The following is a 20936-nucleotide window of genomic DNA, read 5'->3' on the forward strand; positions in this document are numbered from 1 at the left end:
AAGACAAATATCAAAACACGGTGACCGTCATGCTTTCAAATTATTATTTGTTGTTAGAATTTACAGTACTCTGAACCACTTTGATACATGTCTGATCATTTTAGGAGACTTAAACTAGCATTCAATTTGCAGGCTATCAGAGCTGCTATTTTTATACTACAGAGGATATTGTGAAGAAATTTTTGCCAACATATCTCATCCTTGTCATATAAGTGAGCTAACCATCAGAATTGATCTAGCACAAGCTTGCGCATGTAGGATTCTGCATCTGCAAAGGAATGGAAGCAAAATGTTATACAGGGTAGATTGTTCCTACCGTTAATGGAAAAGACCAATGAAAAGTCTAAATTTGCTAGCTAGATATAGGACGAGATAAAGGTTCCAGTAAGAAGATTGATACCTAAGCCACCAGTGAACAGTCTAAATTGACCGAGGGCCTGCCTGATGAACATCTCAACCCCGCTCACCACAGTGGCCCCAACCTCTGCAGCCTCCTGCAAGAGTCTTGTATTTCTAGGTGTATAGACCGCATCAAACACCAACTCATATGCTTTTAAGGCCTCCTAAACAAGCATAATAAGTGAAGGGTTTATTGATGGCTGTGTGAATTGAAAGTATATAATGCAACAGAGAGCGAAAGACTTGAGTCAAAAACCTTCGGAAGAGGACTTGTATTTGAATCTGGCTCCATTCCAATAGCAGAAGCATTTGCAAAAATCATGCCTTTCTCTGGGCAGAATTCGTGTAAACATTCAAATGGCAGTGCTTCCCCTGAAACTGCATGTGCAAGAGCCTTTGCTCTCTCTTTTACAGTAAAATACAAGACATAGTTAGACGCAAGAAAACTGCAGGAGGGGAAGTTTAAATTAAACTATAGTACTTTTATAGCTTATCTTACCATACTTGCGGTTGAAAATAACAACCCGAGCCCCTTTGATTTTGGCCCCAAAAGCCAATGCTCTTCCTGCACCTCCTGCTCCAACCAGCACAAAAGTTTTCCCCGCTAGTGGAGAAGTGTCTGATGCCACCCCTTTGCTAACTTGTTTTTCTGTTCATCCCATGCAAATGCATGAGCTATTTATCTTTTTAATTTGATTCTCTCCCATATTCTATGAAAAGGCTTTCAGAACAAGTTCTATAGTAGATCAGGTTTGAGACGTTTTTAACTATCCAATGATACCGGAATGTAAATGAATGACTTTACTGGATATATAGCAAACGAAAAAATAAATAAATAAAGGCAGATAGTTAATTATTGATGTGCCCCTCCCCAGAAGAGTCTTTAATCCTTTGCTCATCATATGACATTATGAACTCAAATCTTTAAAGAATATTGTATCTCATCGCAGTCAATTAGCATAGAATTATAAAAATTAGAAATTTCTCAGATGCTACCTCTTAGAGCATCCTCTATTGCAGAAATTGAAGCATCACAATCTGTGTTGTAACCGATCAGCTTCTGGTCAATAGGCCTCCTTATGATGGTATTTACAGCTCCTATGGACTGATCACAAAGCATCCCAAAGTTCAGAAGATTATATTTGTTAACATCTTATATATCATATTTTCAGAGTAACATATAATCAATTCACTCGGCATGAAACTAAAGTTCTTTTATGCTATTCATCATCCTGTATCTAGGTCCACTTGGTAGTTTATGTGAAGTTGAAACCTTGAGTAATCACATTCACAGTAAAAGAAGAAATTGTCACAATTCTGGATTTGAATGAACACAGTTTTATACTTTACCAATCTATGGCCCCACACACAAAAATTATAGAAAGGCAGTTGAGAAGGATTTGATGATGAAAACAATCTTATATACAAGTTGACAGAGACAGACCTTAGCCAGTGGATCAACTTCATCACAGCAAGCCACCGCTGCTTCCTTATGTGGAATGCCAACACTACAAAATACGCCAATTAGTTAGAAAGAACAAATAATCCTTCTAATCTAAGGAAATGCTATCCCAATTTTGCTCTCTTAATATTGTGTACCTGAAACCCGCAAAGTCAGTTGCTGTATAGGTTTTAAAAAACTCTTTGACATCATCAACGAGCATGGGAACATAAATTCCATTATATCTGGTATGTCTGAAGGTGGGATTGTGCAGAATGGGGCCTTTACTATGGCCTACTGGATTTGAAACGAGCCCAAAAACTTTTGTGTCTGCGTCCACATTTTCAACCTTATACACTTGTCTAAGGCTGACAAGAGTAGGTAAGCCCGCAACTGATTTGCCTGCCAGAGATCCATACACTAAAAACCCACCAAATTTTGGAGCCAGTATCTGGCTTATTAGACCTCGACTGCCCACCGCCAAAACTATTAATGGTACCTGAACATAGGGAACACCCGGAATGAAGTTGGTTGCATTGAGGAATAAACAAAATAATACAATTACTTGAATTACTTAGCCGTGATACATAGCATTTTCAGCCTTAAAAATGATAATTAATTATCCCTATCAATAATTTCTCCTTCAAAATCAATTTTACAGTTTGTCCAAATTAATGACAGGTTTAAATATATTGCCAAGTGCGTAAATATGTTTGTAATTTTAATTAGCATATGTAAACCTGGCAATGAGTAAGCAGCTGAAAAATGGGTGCCAAATCCGTGATGAAGTCCACAGCAATTTCAAGTTTTATAACAGCTGCTCCGATTGACTGAATGGATGCAATTAGATCACCAAGTTTCTCTGTCGAAGGTTTGCCACCATTCACGTAGCTTGACACAATTACTTTGCTATGTGGTCGATTGTGCATATATTCGCTCATGCTCTTATCAGAAGCTACCTGCAATTAATTAAAGTTCAGATTATTAATATAGTATTTGCTGGTCCGATAACTTCACCGTTGCCGTACTCTAGGAAAATCCCATCGACAGTAGAATTAGACAAAGATGTTCAATGTATAGCTCCAATATTGATTAAAGAGTTATTTGTGAAAGTAGAGTGGAAAAGTACCTCATAGTCCATTTCCACAAATTCGACCTCTAAATCCAGAGCCCGTTTCAATACTTGCATGCAATTACTCTTGCAGTCTTCGTTGGATGAATTGAGCCTGCCAATTGCATTCAACTATATTATGAATCCATTGCATGGTCTTTTCATTTTTGTTTTTGGAGTGCCCACATATCAACTTATTAATTTTTTTATATCTAATAACAAGTTTAAAAGTACAGTACTTATAAATATTTAGAATGGTAGATGGAATATTTTTGTAGGCCCATGCTTTCTCAATAATTGCACGAAACTTTAAAAAGTAGTGTAAGGTTTGGTATGAATTGCAGCTGATAACTTATCATACTGCATAAGTCATGACACATATATCAAGCTCTTGTACTCACCATCGCCTCCCTCTTCAACAAATTAACCAATCTTCCTACCTACGGTTCTCTCCTTGTTCACTAAAAATCACCTATACTAGTGTGATTGTTTTGACATATATTAAAAATCACTTCCTACCTGCTACTGTTTTGACATATATTAAAAATCACTTCCTACCTGCTACTGTTTTGACACTCTTATACGAATTTCAATGATAAATAAACCAAGATGGTTCAATGTTCATAACTTTAAACGCACCAGATTCAGAATGCCACTGAAATTCTTGGTCATAAATATATATTTTCTTGGTTTTAAATAATCTCTTTCTCTACACTTGTTGTAACTATGATGATGAGGCACATACTTTGTCGAATGACAATACACAGGGAAAAAAAAAAAAAAAAAAAGCGTGGAGAAGTAGAATGAAATTTAGCGACAGGATAGTTTTTAAATGAGATGTAGGCTAATGCATAACCTGGCTTCATTATCTGAAAATGCTCAAAAAATGGTATTTAAAAACATAATAAAGTATAAATGAAATATATATGTCATAATATGTGTAGAGAAAGAGATCATAAGTTTTAATAATGAAATATAGCAAGGAAGAAGAAGAAGAGGGATGCAAGAATGTTAGTTAATAGAACTGGACCTGTAGGAAAGTATAGTGGGCAGAGTTTTTTCGTTGAGGAGGTTGTCAACCTGAGAAATGTGAGTGAATTTCATGGCATGAAAGCAAAGTTCTACAATATCTGCACCTTCAGCCTTTGCTTGCTCCATGGAGCTTAACATTTCTTCCACTGTTTCGCATTCAAGCTGTGTGCACACTAAGACATTTTTCTTGGCGTCTGCCATTTTCAGAGCTAGGCTAGGGAGAGAGACAAACAATTGTGATAAAACAAAAGGTACGGTTGTGGTTTCTTGCTCTCTTTGTAGCGAACCATTTTTCAATATTGCATTTCATAATTATTTCTTGAATATTAGATATGATTCAACTACTTTTTAACTATTTTAATAATTCATTTTCTCTGTCTCTATGATTTTAACTATTTTGTTTTTTTTTATGACCAGGACGTCCAGATTAACTTACGTGCACCTCAATTAATTCTTTAAGACTCTGAAACTACCGATCAGATTAAAATTCTAGTGGTCACTCCTAATAGGGGTGGTGGAGACTCAATCCCGGGAGATCGTGTTATTAGATCTTTCTCTTTTACTTTTACCATTAAAAAGACTCAAACTTGGGAGACCATATTACCATCAAGTCATCAAATGATAGTTGTAATTATACAACTTTCTCTATCTCATAAATAATATAATATTTTAAATTTCCTATATACGGTGTTACTATAAAATCAGTTAATTATTAAATATGTATACAGTCATGAGATTTTAAATTTCCATCTTAAATTGGTGCGTATATAAACGTCATATTTATAATAAGAAAAAAGACATCTTTTTCACATCATTCTATAACTAATAATCACATAAATGGAAGTTCAAGGTTTGTGATATATTCAAATTATGTAATATAATATTATTTCAAAAATAAAAGCAGTAATGTTGTATACACAATTGACAGTACTATGAATAACATGTATATGAATGTAGAAAGGCAGCATAACTGCATAAGTGGCAGTGGCACTGCGTGACTTGCATAAAAATGGACAGGGACTGGTTTCTCTGGTCCAGACTCTAATAATTTCGAGAACATGGGAGGTACCAGGGGGACCTATTAAAATAAATTCAAGATGAATGACAATTTCTTATCCAAAATTTGCCATAATTACATTTTCCCAAACGTAAACTTTGAGAAAAATAATTTCCCACCCATAGTCATTCAATAAGATTTGTTACCTGATGCTGACAAGGGTAAGGCTGCGAAAAGATTATAATACATTTTATTTTATACTCCCCCCCTGTTTCTTTATAACTGTTGTTTTGAAGGTATTAACTTTTTTCAAAATAAATTACGTTGTTTTTTCTCTTATCCACATCTCCTTTCTTTACTCTGCCCCTCATCTCCTTTCTCTCCACTTTTTTCTATAGCCCACGTCTTCTCTCTCTCTCTCTATCTTTTCCCCTATCTCTTTCCTATTAAATTATTTCATTATTTAACACATGTGTGTGGGAAAAACAAAATTTCCCACTCACAATATCAGAGGAAAAAGCCAAATTGAGGAAAAATAAAATTGATTCATTAAAAAGTGTGCAAACGCTTGTCAGTTATATAGAAATGGAGGGAGTAATTTTTAACAAGGATGAACAATATTTTCCCACCTAAACTTTGTTAAATGTAATTTTTAGTTTTCACCCCTAATTTGGTTTATATTAATTTTAGGGTTAATAAATGTAAAGAAAAAAAAAGTCATTTATTAAAATAAAAAATTTGGAAAAAAATTAAAAAACTGAAAAAAAAAAGTGGTTTGGAACCAACGGTTCTGGCCAAATCGTACTCGGCCAGCTAGGTGTGATTCTGACCAACTTTTTTTTTTTTTTTAGCTTTTTAATTTTCGGATTTTCCTTGTTTTACAATTTTTCAGTTTTTGGGAAATTATATTTTTATATAATTTCATAAAATATATACAATTTTAATAAAATATTGTTTTGTAGTTTTATAAATATTTAATTGACATCTATTTTTTTTTTATAATTTTTAAAAATAATATTTAAAATTTTAAATTTTTTTTAGAAACATACATACTTTAAAAGTGAAACCTCCATTGCAATTATAAAAATTAAAGATAAGACATAAATAGTTAATTTCCAAGTTGGTGAAGGTAATTGTTCTGTATTTGTAATATAAGGGTGTAAATAACATTAACCTTGTAACATATATTGTGAACTTATAATAATTGTTATGGGTGTAAGTAACATTAACTTTTATAATATGTATTTTGCAAGCTGACAATTATACATTTTTAATATTAAAACTACCGTAACGATGGTAGGAAAATGTCACACTCTAAATTTAATAAATTCAATAAGAGCAAACGACATGTTCCCACGCAAGGTAAAGCGAAATGCCAAGTTCCCACCCTTAGTTTCATAAATCTCATATTCGCACCTTTAAACTAACGGAAAATTGGTTAATATAACAGTGAAATGGTAGAATAGTCATTTCCAATTTTAGATCCAAACTGAAAATGAGCCGCCACCAAAACCACTCATATAGCCATCACCACCGCCACAAACCACCACAAATTACATAGACTTCCAACCCAAATCAGTCGATCATCATACAAAACAAAGAGAAAAGAGAAAATGGGAAGGAAAGAAAATCGCTAAGCATCAATCTCGATGGTTTGTAAAATAAAGAGACAACATGTCTTTTCTCCTTTCCTTCAACCTCCTTGCTATCTCCCTCTAATGATTGATGAAAACAATTTTTTTGGGTGGTTTCTCTTCATCATTTGTCTCTCCTGCACTACCGATTCAAATTATTTCTTAATTTAGCCATGCCAGATGAACAACTTTAGAGGTGTTCATCATATGCAGCGTTCAAAATCTGATCTCATTGTGTTATTATCGGCTACCAACTCAGCAACCACTTCTCCAATTTCAACTTGATCCAAATTTCAATTTGGCAACCCAGGCTTCCCTTTTTTGCACTAATTCAAAAGCCCCAGCCTCTCTGTCACGCCCCTTAATAAAAGCCCCAGCATCCTGACATCTGGTCATTCGTCGAATGCCGTCCATTGCCCTTTTGGTTGTTGCGCAAGACTGTCACGATTGAGAGCTAATTGGAGTTTTTTTGGAAGGATTTTGATTGTATTTGGAGTCCTTTGCTGTTGTGGATTGATTGTACAAATTTCTCAACCAATTTCCCTGTTGCTAGCCACCAATCCACCTGCCTTTGAAACACGCCCACAAACTATTAGATTTTTTGCCCCAACCAACAAATCTCGGCGTTGACCATGATTTTGGACATCCACCACCTCTTGGCCAGGAGATACTGGTTGAAATCAGCTCCTGACTTGGCGATCTCGACCGAGATTCCTGGCCAACGGTGGTTGAGGTGGAGGCAAAGAGGAGGTGAAATTTTTTTTTGAGATAAGGGTTAAATTTTGAGATACAGGGTTATTTTCTAATTTTCCTAATTTGGGGTTAAAAGTAATTTGTAAATTTATTTATTAAGGGTGGTATAGTAATAACACTTTTTTTACATATGTTAAAACTTTAAAATGGGTAACAGTATTAATTTAAGGTGGAAATATGAAATTTATAAAAACAGTGGCGAGAACTTAACATTTCACTTTACCTTGGGTGGGAACATGTCGTTTGCTCATTCAATAATGGATGGGGATATGGCTATGGGGCCCCGCCTGATTATTTATTAACAGGAAAAAACAATGACATTTGATTTGATGAAATATTAATTCAACTAATTTTGCACACAATACCATGAGTTACACGTGTATGAATGTAGAAACTGGCAGCTTGAGTGGCAGTGCGAGACTTCCAAAAAAAGGATAGGTACTAGTTTCTCTGGTCCACACTTTCAATAATTTCGGGAACGTGTGGGGGGTAGTATTAATAATATGTATTTTGCAAACTGACAATAATACATATTTAATATTAAAACTACCGTCTGAATTCAGCGATGGTCGCTATATGTCACACTCTGAATTTAATAGATTCAATAATGGATGGGGTATGGCTGCCTATGGGGCATGGGCCCCCACCTTATTAATAGGAAAAACACATTGACATTTGATATGATGTAATATTAATTCAACTAATTTTGCACACAATACTATGAATTACACGTGTATGAATATGGAAATTGGCAGCATGAGTGGCAGTGCGTGACTTTCCATAGGAAAATAGGCGACATTTGATTTAATGTAATATTGACATTAATTCAATCATTCCAATTTTGTCTGAAGTTATTAAAATTAGTTTATAAATAATAAGTATTTATAAAAAAAAATTAATTTATAAATATTAAAAATTTTAAATAATTATATATTTAATTAGAGTATTTATAAATGATTAATAAATAGTTGACGTGTTTGATAAAATGTGACTTATAAATATATTTTATTATAAAATGACTAAAAAATATATTACGTTAAACAAGGGTATATTATGAAATTTTAAAATTAAACAAGGATAATGTAGTAATATATTTGGTCAAACTAGCTCATAAACATAAAAAAAAAAAAATACCTCCCTTAAATTTATTTTTTTGGCTTATTCAAAAAAATTATAAACAAACAAATCAGTTTAATTTTAGAGCTTATAAACTAGTTTGACAAGCTTATAAGCTTAGACAAACATCTCCTTATTATGTTAATTCATGAGATTGAGATACGACTCTCGATTCTCCCTTTCTGTAAAATGTAAATTAGTGATTGATGACTGACCAACGACGTTTACCTTGATGAGTAGTAATAGTAAATAGTAACTCTGTCCTCAATATAACAATGAATAATACTATATTTATAATTAAATCATACAACCATTAAAAAAATAAAGAATAAAATAGTTATTTTACATAAATTTGGTGTAATTTTTATTTGATTATATAACTTAATTATAAACAAAACATTGTTGATAGTATTAGCATTTGTAACAGATAATCCCATCTAATTGTCGTCTTTACTTATCCTAAAAGATTAAAAATACAAAATTTTAATTATGATGGGCAAGAGATTTGATTGGGACCAATAAATCAATTATTTCACCTAACGCCACTCTATGGATAGGGATCCACAAATAATCCCATTCAGTAGCCTCAAAGAAAATTGCTAAAACCATAAAATAGAAAATTTTAAATATAATGTTTATTTGTTAGAATAAAAATCATTTTGTTCAAGTTTAACATGCGCAAACATTTAAGGCAATATTAAATAATGACAAGTACCAGTCCAAATATGAAGTCGGTATTGATCTTGTGCAGTAGTGAACAGAATCCTAGAGCTCCCACCAGTCAGACAGGGTAAATTTGAAGATTCACGTGTGTCACATTCACAACAACACAACACCGCTTAATACAAAAGGAAGGGCCGGTTAGCATGTGTAATTATGAAACGATAGGGATATGAAATGAAACCATTGAAAACTTAATTTCCTGTACCGTCCAGCTCCTCCTAGTATGGTAGATGTTCTTCCTTCAACTAACCATACAAGTTTCAACACTAAAAAGTCTTCAATGCTACATCATTCAATCAGCATTCTAAAGATATATAAATGATTCTCGATTTATTAGTTGAATTCAACATTTCTTATGACAATGCACCATGGATACAGTTCCAAAATCGACTCAATTACTGCTAAGAAGATTGTCAGCTGCATATTCTCTCAACATGCCTCGAAGAATCCTGAACCATCTGGAGGGAACAGAAAATTCTCACCTAACCTCCAACTCATTATACTTACCGTTCACCAACCAGATCTCAATCCATGATCTTGAAAGAAAGTTTCTAATATATGTGCTACATGATCTAATGGTGTATAAGAAATCTTAGCCTTCGGAGTAAGTATTGGCACTTTCATACAATGGCCTATGATGAAAATGGCATACCATTGGTGATAAGTTGCATAATTTGAGTGTTTTTAGGGTTCTTTTGATGTTAGTTTAGTTAATTTCTCATTTTTTTTTATTTGTTTTGGTCTTAATTTTTCTTAAGTTTGAGATATGAATGGTTAACTATTGATTTGGATAGCTTTTGTGTTTTTCAGGCTTTGATTGAGTAGATTGGAGCATTGGAATGAAATTGAGACTTAAAATTTGAAGAAGTTGAGACTACCTAACATTCTTGAAAGCCACGGCTATGCTTTGGAGGTTCACTATGGCTATGGTGGTGAAATTAAGATAAAACAAAGAGACCAGAAAACACCACGGCCGAAGCTGTGGTGACTTAAATTTGGCCACGACCAGGCCGTGGCGGAAACTATTAGGGCGTTTTTGTCAGCTTTTCTTTCCTTTTTTCACTTAAGACTCTTTTGAGTATTTAAGTATAATTGAGATTAGTTGTCAAGGGAGGAATTTTGCATATTTTGGAGAGAAGAAGACGCATTCTTGGGGTTTGAAGATTGAAGATTAGATTTAAAAGTTTGATTTTTATTTATTTTCAAGTCTAAATATGTTTTCCTTCTTCTCTATTTATTTCTTTGTTCTTAGAATAACGTAAATCTCTTTTGTTAGGAGAGGATGAAACCCTGATTATGTTTTGAACAATTTTTATTCTTAATACCAGATTTATGTTTATGAATTTGTGCAAGAGTTTAGGTTTAATGCTTTATAAATGTTAGATTGATTCAATTACCCTAATGATGTTTCAAATAGAGAAGTTAGGGTTTATTACTTAATTCATATTCATAATTGTTTTATTGGAATAACATTGCACAATGTACTAAAAATGGAAGTAATCAAATAGAGATTTTATAATTAATTTTTGGTTTACCTAATTCATAACCGAATAGGGTGAATTAATCGTAAGAGATTGATGAATTTATGTTTCTTAATTTCAGAGTAACCGAATAGAGATCTGTATTAAGTTGAATATTATGCCTGAATAAGGATAATTGACCTTAAAAGAATTCCACAAATTCATAGCATAAACGGGTATTAAGAGTAGTTGTCAAGCATAATTAAAGGAAAATATGTACCCTAACTTCATTAATACTGCAAAGTTCTTCACATTATTTATTTGTTTAATTTATTTATTTTTAATCCGTTAGTTTTACACTCTAAAATTTCATTTTTTCAAATAATGTGTAGGTAGTTTTAAGTAATTACGAATATTTACTTTGATCTCTGTGAGACGATACTCAAACTCATCACTTTATTACTTGAACACGACTAATGCACTTGTTAGAGTTGATTTAGTTGCATCGATTATTAACATGCATCACATTTCTCAGTGACATACATTTATGTGTTAGGCATTATAGCTTAGATGATGACTTAGCATACCTTACTGAGATAATTTCAAATATTTAAGCTCCGTTCGGTTCATTATTAGGTAGTTTTTAGAATAATCTTTTGAAAAAAGTTAAATTGGATGGGTATTATGATGTAAAATTTTGAAAATTAACATAAATACCCCTATGTTTATTTATTTACTAAACACCTCTATAATAAAATATTCAAAGTTAACAAAAACACCTCCAATCCACTCATAAATACGGACAGCCGGCCACCACCGCCAGAGGATGGCCGGAGTTGCCTTATCGGCGCATGACCGGCTCGATCTTGCCGGTCGTGCGTCGATATGGCCTTTTTCGGCCAAATCCATCATGGATCTGACCGAAAAAAGGCAAGATTTGCGGCTAGATCTGGCCATTGATTGCCAGATCTGGCCGCATTTGGTCATCAACGACAGCCGTCGTTGACGATTGTCTACGGCCAAAGATCTAACCATTATATCAGATTCCGATCAGCTTACGACAATGGTGGTCGAAATCTGGTAAATTTGGGTTACTGGGGTGTTTTTGTCAATTTTTAAAAAAAATTTTGGGGGTTGTTTGGTTTAACAAATTTAGGGGGATTAAAAGAAATTGAATAATTTAGAAAACTTTTTTGAAAATAGGTGAAATAAAGTTAACTTTTTTGGGAAAATTAGAATATGTGAACCAAACAAGCCTTATTCTTCCATGTCAATGCACTTATCATTTTTATCTTATTATTAACATGATACTGAGGCTGATTTCTAAAGTAGAGCTATTACACCAGAGATCAAAATACGTAATGGTCATGAACAGGGGAAATATTGTTCCATGCGTGACATTAAGTAAAGGAATATTAACTACAAAAGGGGCAGGATGCAGTAATAAATCTAGACAGTTACTTCAATAAATTGAACCTGGCTAAACAACTATGCGTGCTCTATGCGTTGGACAATCAAGTTCACTGCTGCATTTGCTGATGAGAATGCACCATGAAAGCTTTCTTGATAGGAAATAGATTCCAGTTCATAAGCCATCTTCAGCAAAATCTCACCTAGGTCTGTTTGTTTGTCTAGCAATGATTCATAGAATGAGCGAGCAGCAACCTTACTAATCTCCACATTGGTTGGCTCGGGGCAGTACTCATCGTCCAACCATTTATGCAATGCAACCCTAAGCCACTCTGATTCCTGCAAACCTAATAATTAGTGCGACCACAATACAACTAACTCTCCACAGTCCACATACTTTTTTTCTTTTTCAACCACAAATTCCTAAACACGAATGTGCCCACGAGCATACACAGACAATAGTTGAAAATTAGCAATCGTCAGGGAGGATTATGAATGTTTTATTAATTAATTCCATCCAATTAAACCAGAGCTAGGTGGCATTCAGCCCATGTTGAAAGATAAATTTTTAAGATATGCGTGTAAAATTAAATTAGAGGCAACCAAAAGAAATAAAAGCATCTATAGTAATGCAATTGAATGAAAATTTAAACTGAAAAAAGAAAGAAACCTCTAAAGCTTTGGAAGGGAGGAACCAATGGTCTGGCACGCTAAGTTCTTGAACCGGGGAATCTGGGAGTTGCTGTTCTTCATTGGATGGTGGAGTTGAAGAAAATCGAGAAGATGTAATGGTGGGTAAACGTAAAGATGGTTTTAAGGGGAAATTTGGTAGAGAGGAGACGGGGAAATGAAGGGGAGGACGGACTATTGAGGTTGAGTTTGAGATGATTGCAGTGGATGCCCAAGACATAATTAGACATTTCATACCTTTGCTTCTTTGTTGACAGATTTTTAGGAGGGAAATTGTTGATGGCGGGAATTAGGGGTGGAATCTGATAGGATTCTGATTTCTGGGTTAGGAGATATCGCTAGGGTTCAGCATGAGTCAGTGAGACTGTGACGACATGAAATAGTGCCGTTTTACTTTTTCTTTAGTTAAAACTTAAAAGTATGTACACCACAGAAATTATACTGGCCCTCTCCTGAGGCCTACTGTACTTTCGTTAATTAAATAATGGATGTGTAAAAATAACAATTTTGTTCCTTTATGAGTTACGAATTCAAGAAAATATTTCTCTGGTTATTTAAAAGGCACATCTCTTATTATATTGTCCACTGAAACAGAGAAAGTATATAATTGTTTTCCACATCTTAGGAGTGCTAAGTGTATTCAATTTATATTTGTAAACTGAAATAAATGTTTTGCCTTGTTATTTAAGATCTTGACTAGAACCTTGGTCATACCAGGGATAATCCCAGCAATATCACAACTGAGAGAACCACCTAAATAACTTAGAGCCAATGTAGAAGATAGTAAAATGAGGATATTTGTGGAGAATGATTCATATAAGTAGACAAACCACCTTTATTTAAAAGAAACATATAGATATAGTTATTTATCTAGTTGTCTGATATGATATAAAGCACACAAAAACTGTTTTCACACATTAAAATTTGCATACGATTGCCTTCTAAGAACAACAGTTAGGCAATGCATCACAATTTTAGGTACATATAACTGCATTCATATAAAATGCACTGATATATGCAAATCTGCGCAATTGACCTCAATTGTTATGATTATGAAGGAGGTGTTGGATTTGGTGAGCTCGCATTCGGCTCGATGTCTTACTTTGGGCATATCAACATTCGTCGTACCGCACACAGAAATTCCCTGCGCTTATAACATCACACAACAAATCAATTCGCCGCTAAATTTTCACATCAACAACATCCAACCACAAATACAATAACACCAGGTTTTGCTACTTAACTGCCATGGGTAGTCTCCAGCTACCATCATGTCCCCTTCATAATCCATGTAGGTAACATGCCACCCGCTGCTTCCGTCAATCAGACTTCCCTTGAAATCAAACTTCTTGTCAAGCTCACACAGGAGTTCTTCATACCCGTCAAATTGTGTAAGATCAACAGATCTTCCAAGAACAGTTCCATACTTGAGCACCTGGAACATAAGCAGACAGTATTCTTCCGATTATTACTATATGAAGAAAAAAGAAAAATCTACTGACCCATGCCAAGGGTGCTCATGGAAGCAATTTTTAAGGAATTAAAAATGTTATGGTGGCCTGACTTCATACACTTGCGATCAGGAACAAATTAGTTTTCGGCCAACTGTCCATGTAGTAGATATATTTGTGTCTAATATTAATCATTGGCACGCATAAAATTGCAAGAACTATGAAGTCATTAAACAGTAATCTAAATATTTACTCCTGAAGCCTTTGTTCCTTTTAAGTTGCTTCTAAACTCACTGCAAAGGTGTACCTTGGTGCAACTCCTGAAAGAATGGCAATTCTTGCATTGCATTTCTGAAGGGTTGCCGGATACACTCTTAGATGGGTCTGAAACCTGGATGGTTTCAGAAACACTTGACTGAGATATTGGAGGGATAGAACCATGACTTTCAAGCTCAGTGGAATTGGCAACTTGTGGTGAAGGGAGCTCCGGTGGACTACATTTAAATAAATTGACTCCAAAAAGCATGTATCTGCTGCAATCATTTGGTGGGGCAAGTGGAGTTCCATTTTCATCCCTGAGTTCCAAAGCCCTCCAATCCTGAGAGCCGGAATTCAGAGAGTTGACATCAGGAACTGACAAGTTTTTGCTTGATACAGCGTTGTCATGAACTCCATAAGGTGCGATCATTGCGGGCCAGTGATTAGGAATACCCGAGCTTACTATGCTTCCACCGGGACTTGACTCTGCACTGCTGGGACCTCGATAAAATGGAGAATGCATCGGAAATTGCAGCTTATTCTCCGGCCCTAATTGCATATGGGCCCAATGTGGATCTGGTGGGGGAACAAAATATGGTAATAATGGTAGTTTTAGTGCGTCCAATTGCTTAACACCTGTTATCCTGCTTTCTTGACCTTGCAAGCCCCCTGAAGGAATTTGAGGTAATTGCTCAGCTTAACTTTGGAAAAAAAAAAAAAAAAAAAAAAAAAAGCTCGTTAGAGAGTGAGATATTAGGTAAGGACTGCTGACCAATGCTAACAAAGGACGAGAATCCAGGTGATGTTGCATCAGTTGAACGCAGCCTCTTTATGCGGGGTAGAACAGAGGCAGGGTTCCTGTTAGTGCATTCTGTCATCGGCTCAATGTTCCAAGGTGAAACCCTTTCTGGGCGCGTTAATGTATCTGATCTGACATCCCATTTTACCTAAGAAGTAAAAATAACAATAATAAGCAGAAAAATAGCGATGCAACAAAGTGATTGTTGATCAGCATCTTGAATGGCATAAAACAACCGCTTACCTTGAGACGCCTCCATGCAGAATTAGGCCACCTATTTTGATCAATATCTCCAGCGCCAACAATAGTGCCAAATATTCTGGTTCAGGTAGTTACTATGTCAGTTCGGAGAAGCAAGAAAGACGCTTATTTCAACTTAACCAAAAATCTGTTAAAATTACTTTTACTAATCAAATCACTCTTCATTACAGTTTAAGTCATAGAAGCCTTCAACAAGTTTTTTTAACAGGTTTTACTATTACAGTGTTATTCCATTCCACTGGTAAATGTAAGAACATGAAATAAATTTAATTATAAAAAGTGAGAGCCTGAGGGTCAAAAAGGCGTGGCTTGCACCTCTGTTCTGCACATTCTTCATCTTCAATCGCCATTCTAAATCTTGTCCCAACAGAATAGTTGATTTCAGCAGACCTCATGTAATGATCAAAAGGTACGATGAATTCGGCAGGGCTTGACCTGAAAAAGTTGAACCAACAACATCTTGTTTGAATTCAGTAATATGACTGCAGGACTGTTTATCTTCTACACATATTTATTTTCTAAAATTTTTGCTGCACTAACCCAGGAACAATCTCCAACTTACCAAGGACGGTAATAGACAGTAAACCTCGTCCCGGTAGAAATGGCATGAGAAGCAGTGGCAAGTATCCCATGTTGCATACTAGGGCCAGATATGATTGACGTTGGCATATTGTTCTGTAGTTTCATTGTGCGGCGAACACCGACACGAAGTTCCCCATTTTCTCCTCTGAATACAATTATAATCATTATGACTCCACATAAGAGTAGATTATTTTAACCAAAAACAACTAAATGGTACAAAACGTTCATCTAAACCATGTTTAAAGTCAACACGATGTACATAAACATGTATATACATGACTTGTTCATGCACATATAATATACCAAATTGAAAAGAAAATGTTTGGTGTTGAGACAATGATTTAAGTGTCTCTATGTTATAGTCTCCATGAAATGCAAATCAAATGGCAAAGTTGTATGTGTAAGCAAGAAGGGAGAGAGAGCGCGGAACCTGAGGAAGATACATGCATCTCCAGCAACAAGCTCTTTTGAAGTCACAAACATACTCCAACCACTGGTAAGCAAATGTCGCTTTGGCTGACCTACATTTATTGCAGCAAAATGAGCAGCAGTTAAACTAAGATATGTACCATGTTTATAGGGAAATTACATATGTTTAATAAAAGAAAAATGAAGTAGAAAGTGTTTTCCACATTGCATATAGTTATGATTATAAATGTGAAATGAACTAAAATACTGAAAAACTTTGGGCTTTGACGAAGAAATAGGAACGGAATTTCCTCTAAAATACAGCAGTGACTTCTGTCAATGAATGCGAGTAAACTGATCCAATTTCAAGGGAACATCCACATTGTTTTTGCAATACAATGAACAACTAAAAGTAATGGTTCTCTTAATTATTCCAGGCAAAGGTGTTTTAAGTCTATCGAAGGTGAGGTTTAAGTACCACGATATATATGCCGAAAGTGCCATTCATACCCATGCAAATCCTTTGCAACCAGTTGCTGTGCTGGGGGATCCTTACTCATGTCCTGCAGCATATAACATGTGTTAATGCAATGGGGCTTAGCCAAATCATTTTATGCATTCTAGTAATACAAGTGATCCCAGACAGAAAAATACTTCGATGTCGGATTCTACAAAGTACAGAACACTGGCATGATGCCAAGGAATTGTTTGTTGTATATCATTTCTATCAAATGATTTAACTAACTACCAGATTGGCGAGATTACAGGATTCTGTATTATTAGTGGACACAAAAGCAAGAGAATCCTAAATGAGCCTAAGCAGCTTTCCTGTGCATACCTCCTGTGGCCGTGAAACTTTCAGGAAGTAATGAGAAGAATTTACAAGGATACTAACCAGGGGCGGAAGGCACTCATCAGCATGTCGCTTTGGAACAGAGAATCCACCATGTGTACTGGTATCAGAGGGAGTGAGTTTCTTGCTAAAGGAACACACATTAACCTTTGAAGGTGAAGGCAGAGAAGTCGCATCTTCCAAGCTTGGCTCATCTTGCTGAAAGGAATTACCATCACACATGTATATGTTACACCCACATGTATCACATAAGCATTTGGAAACAAAATACAAATGAGTCATTTCAAGTGAAATTCGCATAGTTATTTCAATTAAACATTTACATAATAAGATTGTCATTGCTTTTAGAAAATTTTGAGGATCATCTAACCGTGAATGAGGTGGCATTAACTTTTAAAACTTGAATATAACCTTTATTTGCTTCATAAAGACCCCCCAAGAAATAAAAGTAAAGATACCGTTCAACAGTCAGAACAATTACGTATGAGACCTTCAAAACTTCAGTAACTAATTACCTCTGGCTTTGGAAGCAGAGTAATTTGAGCATATACCTCATCTGTACCAGCTTCCGCCTGCAACAACAACAAACCATCAAGAAAACGATGAAAAAGAATTTATATATTTACAAACTAACTTACAGTGTACTAAAGCCTTGAAATTTAAGTTGATGGTTATGGTGATATTATATGGATCAAACAGAAGTTTAAAAAAAAAAAGGATGTGCCTTTAGTTGAACATAGACAACTTCACAGAGAATCTTGGAAGGGACTTTGTAAATGGGCATTTCCATTTTACCATCTTCGGTCATGTATGCCTCAACCTGTAACAGATTTGAAAATATATATACATATTAAGACCAAATGCCAAAAATAAAAATTAAATAAAATTCATGAGCTGCACATATGGGATGTTTTGGTGACATAGGCTCTTGAATGAAATCATCCCATTATCCTTTAGATAGAAGTTGTGAGTAACAAATATAATTATGAGTAAAACAAAATATATGAATCTTATTTATGCTATTTTAGGAATACATAACATTACAGTTTGGCAAATAAGTCGTGATTTCTGTTTAGGATTTGTAATTATTGACTCAACTATTCTATGTAGTAAAAAAATCTGGAACCATTTCAACTTTCTAGACCATTTAACAAGAAAACCAAGCCACTAGGTTTCATACAAATTCATTTAAAAATGTAACTGTTACCTGTTCAATATGACCTTGAAGAAAGTAGTAAACTTTGTCCCCAGCACGTGGAACATAAACAAGTGGACCCGCGCATGCACGCCATAGTTCTGTATATAGCTCATCTTTCCCACCTGAAATCATCACCTTTTTTAACAACCGGCGAGGGACTATTAACTCATAGTTTTAATTGGTTAAAATAATAAGGAAAATTTAATTAAAGGAGCCATTATACTAATGAAATGATCGAGTACAAGAATGAAAATCCACTCTATTGATGATTAAGTGAAAATATTAGCAGCCGAGTTGGAAGGTCGTGGCCAATATTGTTACAGTTGATTCTGATGAAGAACTGCTCATTACCTCCGTATTATAAGTAATGATGAAAGAGCTTTCTCTCCTATTGGAATAGTAATTTCTTTTCTCTTCGCTTAAAAAATTTAAGTTATGAAACAGGAAAATATTTGAATATGAAACATCGCCATATACGCTGGAAAACTGATTGTACATGTTAACATCAATCATCACATATTTCATTGAAAATGTTTTATCGTTTAACATGGAAGGAGACAAAGGGTACTGTTAGCTGCCGTTATGTGTAAATTAATTTCTTTTTCAGAAGAAAACTAAATAAAATCAGAGAGGAATTGGTTTTTGACATCAAATCACCAACTAGTCCGGACTTAAAAAGGAAAATAAAAATAAAAATCACTGTAATAAAAATAATAATAATAATAATTAACGAAGAAAATAAACAAAGGCGTTACCATGGTTGTGGTCGGAAGGCAAAGCATAGTCCATACGTTTTCTGTTCTGAGAAGCCACCTTATCAGTCCTAAACCCTTTCCGTTCTCCACCCACACCACCCATCTCTCTCTTATTGTTAAAAAAAAAAAAAAAAAGTGATATATTGCAGAAGAAAACAAGAAACCCACAAAGGAAAAAAAAGCAAGCTAGGTTGAAATCAGAGAAAAGAGGAAATGTGTGTAGAAAGACAAAAGACAAAGAGTCCTTGAGAATCTGGTGTCCCGTGTCACTTTGGAGCACTCAATGTAGCATGCACTTTTATTCTCATCAATTCTGTTCACACACCACCTCTTTCTCTTCCCTGCTCTGTATATATAGCGTGATTTGCTTAATATTTTGTTGGTGCGTACTAACTGGTAACGTTTATTATGGGTGTTGTGGCGCAGACAATGCCGGGGGTCGATCAGGTGGATATGTCACTGTACCCCTCTGTAATTCTGACTCTCTCTCCCTCTTCTTTTCTTTTTCTCTGCTGGCTGTTTGGCTGGTCGAGTTTGCTACTTTGCACCGATATCTTCTATGCACTACTTTAATGCCTTCATGCACATCCTGACATGCATCATTCTAGCCTTTCCTATTTACTCTGTGGTCTTCTCCGCCTATTTTTGCTTTCTTTATATTAACTATTTGGAGTGAAACAAAATGTCACCCAACTCCAAAGTTCAAGTTTGTTTTATTTTGAGTTAATTGAATTGATTATGATTATGAGGGAAGTTTGCTGGGTTTTAATTACTCATATTTGTCATCTTTTAATAAATTTAAAGAGGAATCTGAAATAAAAGAAAATGCCCTCTCAATTCATTCATTAATTAGAGTGGTTGATGCATGGTGTGTTCGCCTATAAGACAGGTGATTATAGGCTCTAACTACAACTGTTATATACATGTTGAATGATTATTTGTTCAGCATAAAGACATTGCCAGCATGCTCGACATTTGGAATTAATATCAATTCATAATTATTATCTCTATAATATATTAATAATTTTCTTTAATATTCATTTAAAATATTGCCGAATTTTACCTATATGAATTAATTAAGTAAATATGTCAAAACACACTTAAAATAGCAAGACTGTTTAAGTAATATTTATCATTGAATTCATTTGATTTCTTAACTTGGTAAATAATAAATATTAATTTATTCTAAGAACATATATTAAAATGGTAGAGATAAAAGATTTACATAATATTAATTAATTTAACATCCTATTCTCTATTTGAAAAGAAGAATGTTGGATAATACAAAAAGAATGATAAGATAGGGTAATTGGCTGTTAAACTGCTAATTAATCAGAGAAGGGAAAAGAAGCCAATGGATCGATGCAGCTGACAGAGTATCAAATTGATTGGTCATAAACAGTCGACGAGGAAATTCAATCCAAGTTTTAATTAATGATTTAAACTCCGTGCAGAGAGAAAAGTACAAAACAAATAGCCTAGACCTAGAGCAATTAAACAGTGAAAACGACACGTATTTGAAACATGGCAGGGCCAATTAATTTAAAAGGCAGCTCATCTCTGCCGTTCAACCTCAGCGTTAAATATAACACTAATAAGCCAATT

The 20936-nt window shown here is 34.6% G+C and overlaps 2 protein-coding genes across 2 annotated transcripts; both read right to left on the bottom strand.

Annotated features, from left to right (window-relative positions):
• Positions 1 to 20: 20 nt before the first annotated feature.
• Positions 21 to 4184, bottom strand: LOC116108836 (bifunctional 3-dehydroquinate dehydratase/shikimate dehydrogenase, chloroplastic-like). Its single transcript, XM_031395069.1, has 10 exons — positions 3982 to 4184; positions 2970 to 3066; positions 2581 to 2799; positions 1999 to 2339; positions 1844 to 1907; positions 1396 to 1504; positions 899 to 1048; positions 656 to 804; positions 401 to 563; positions 21 to 268 (listed from the first exon to the last, which is right to left on the bottom strand). Exons 1-10 carry the CDS (start codon positions 4182 to 4184, stop codon positions 225 to 227), a joined length of 1539 nt encoding a protein of 512 aa, XP_031250929.1. The 3' UTR covers positions 21 to 224.
• A 9461-nt stretch (positions 4185 to 13645) lies between these two features.
• LOC116108832 (auxin response factor 2-like) lies at positions 13646 to 18690 on the bottom strand. Its single transcript, XM_031395066.1, has 13 exons — positions 18586 to 18690; positions 18103 to 18198; positions 17894 to 17950; positions 17421 to 17576; positions 17004 to 17088; positions 16548 to 16638; positions 16098 to 16262; positions 15851 to 15970; positions 15518 to 15593; positions 15248 to 15422; positions 14525 to 15144; positions 14011 to 14201; positions 13646 to 13910 (listed from the first exon to the last, which is right to left on the bottom strand). The coding sequence occupies exons 2-13, from the start codon at positions 18184 to 18186 to the stop codon at positions 13865 to 13867; spliced, it is 1866 nt and encodes a 621-aa protein (XP_031250926.1). The 5' UTR covers positions 18187 to 18198; positions 18586 to 18690; the 3' UTR covers positions 13646 to 13864.
• Positions 18691 to 20936: the final 2246 nt, after the last annotated feature.

Source organism: Pistacia vera, unplaced genomic scaffold (assembly GCF_008641045.1).
Source record: "Pistacia vera cultivar Batoury unplaced genomic scaffold, PisVer_v2 Contig57, whole genome shotgun sequence".
Taxonomy (NCBI): Eukaryota; Viridiplantae; Streptophyta; class Magnoliopsida; order Sapindales; family Anacardiaceae; genus Pistacia; species Pistacia vera.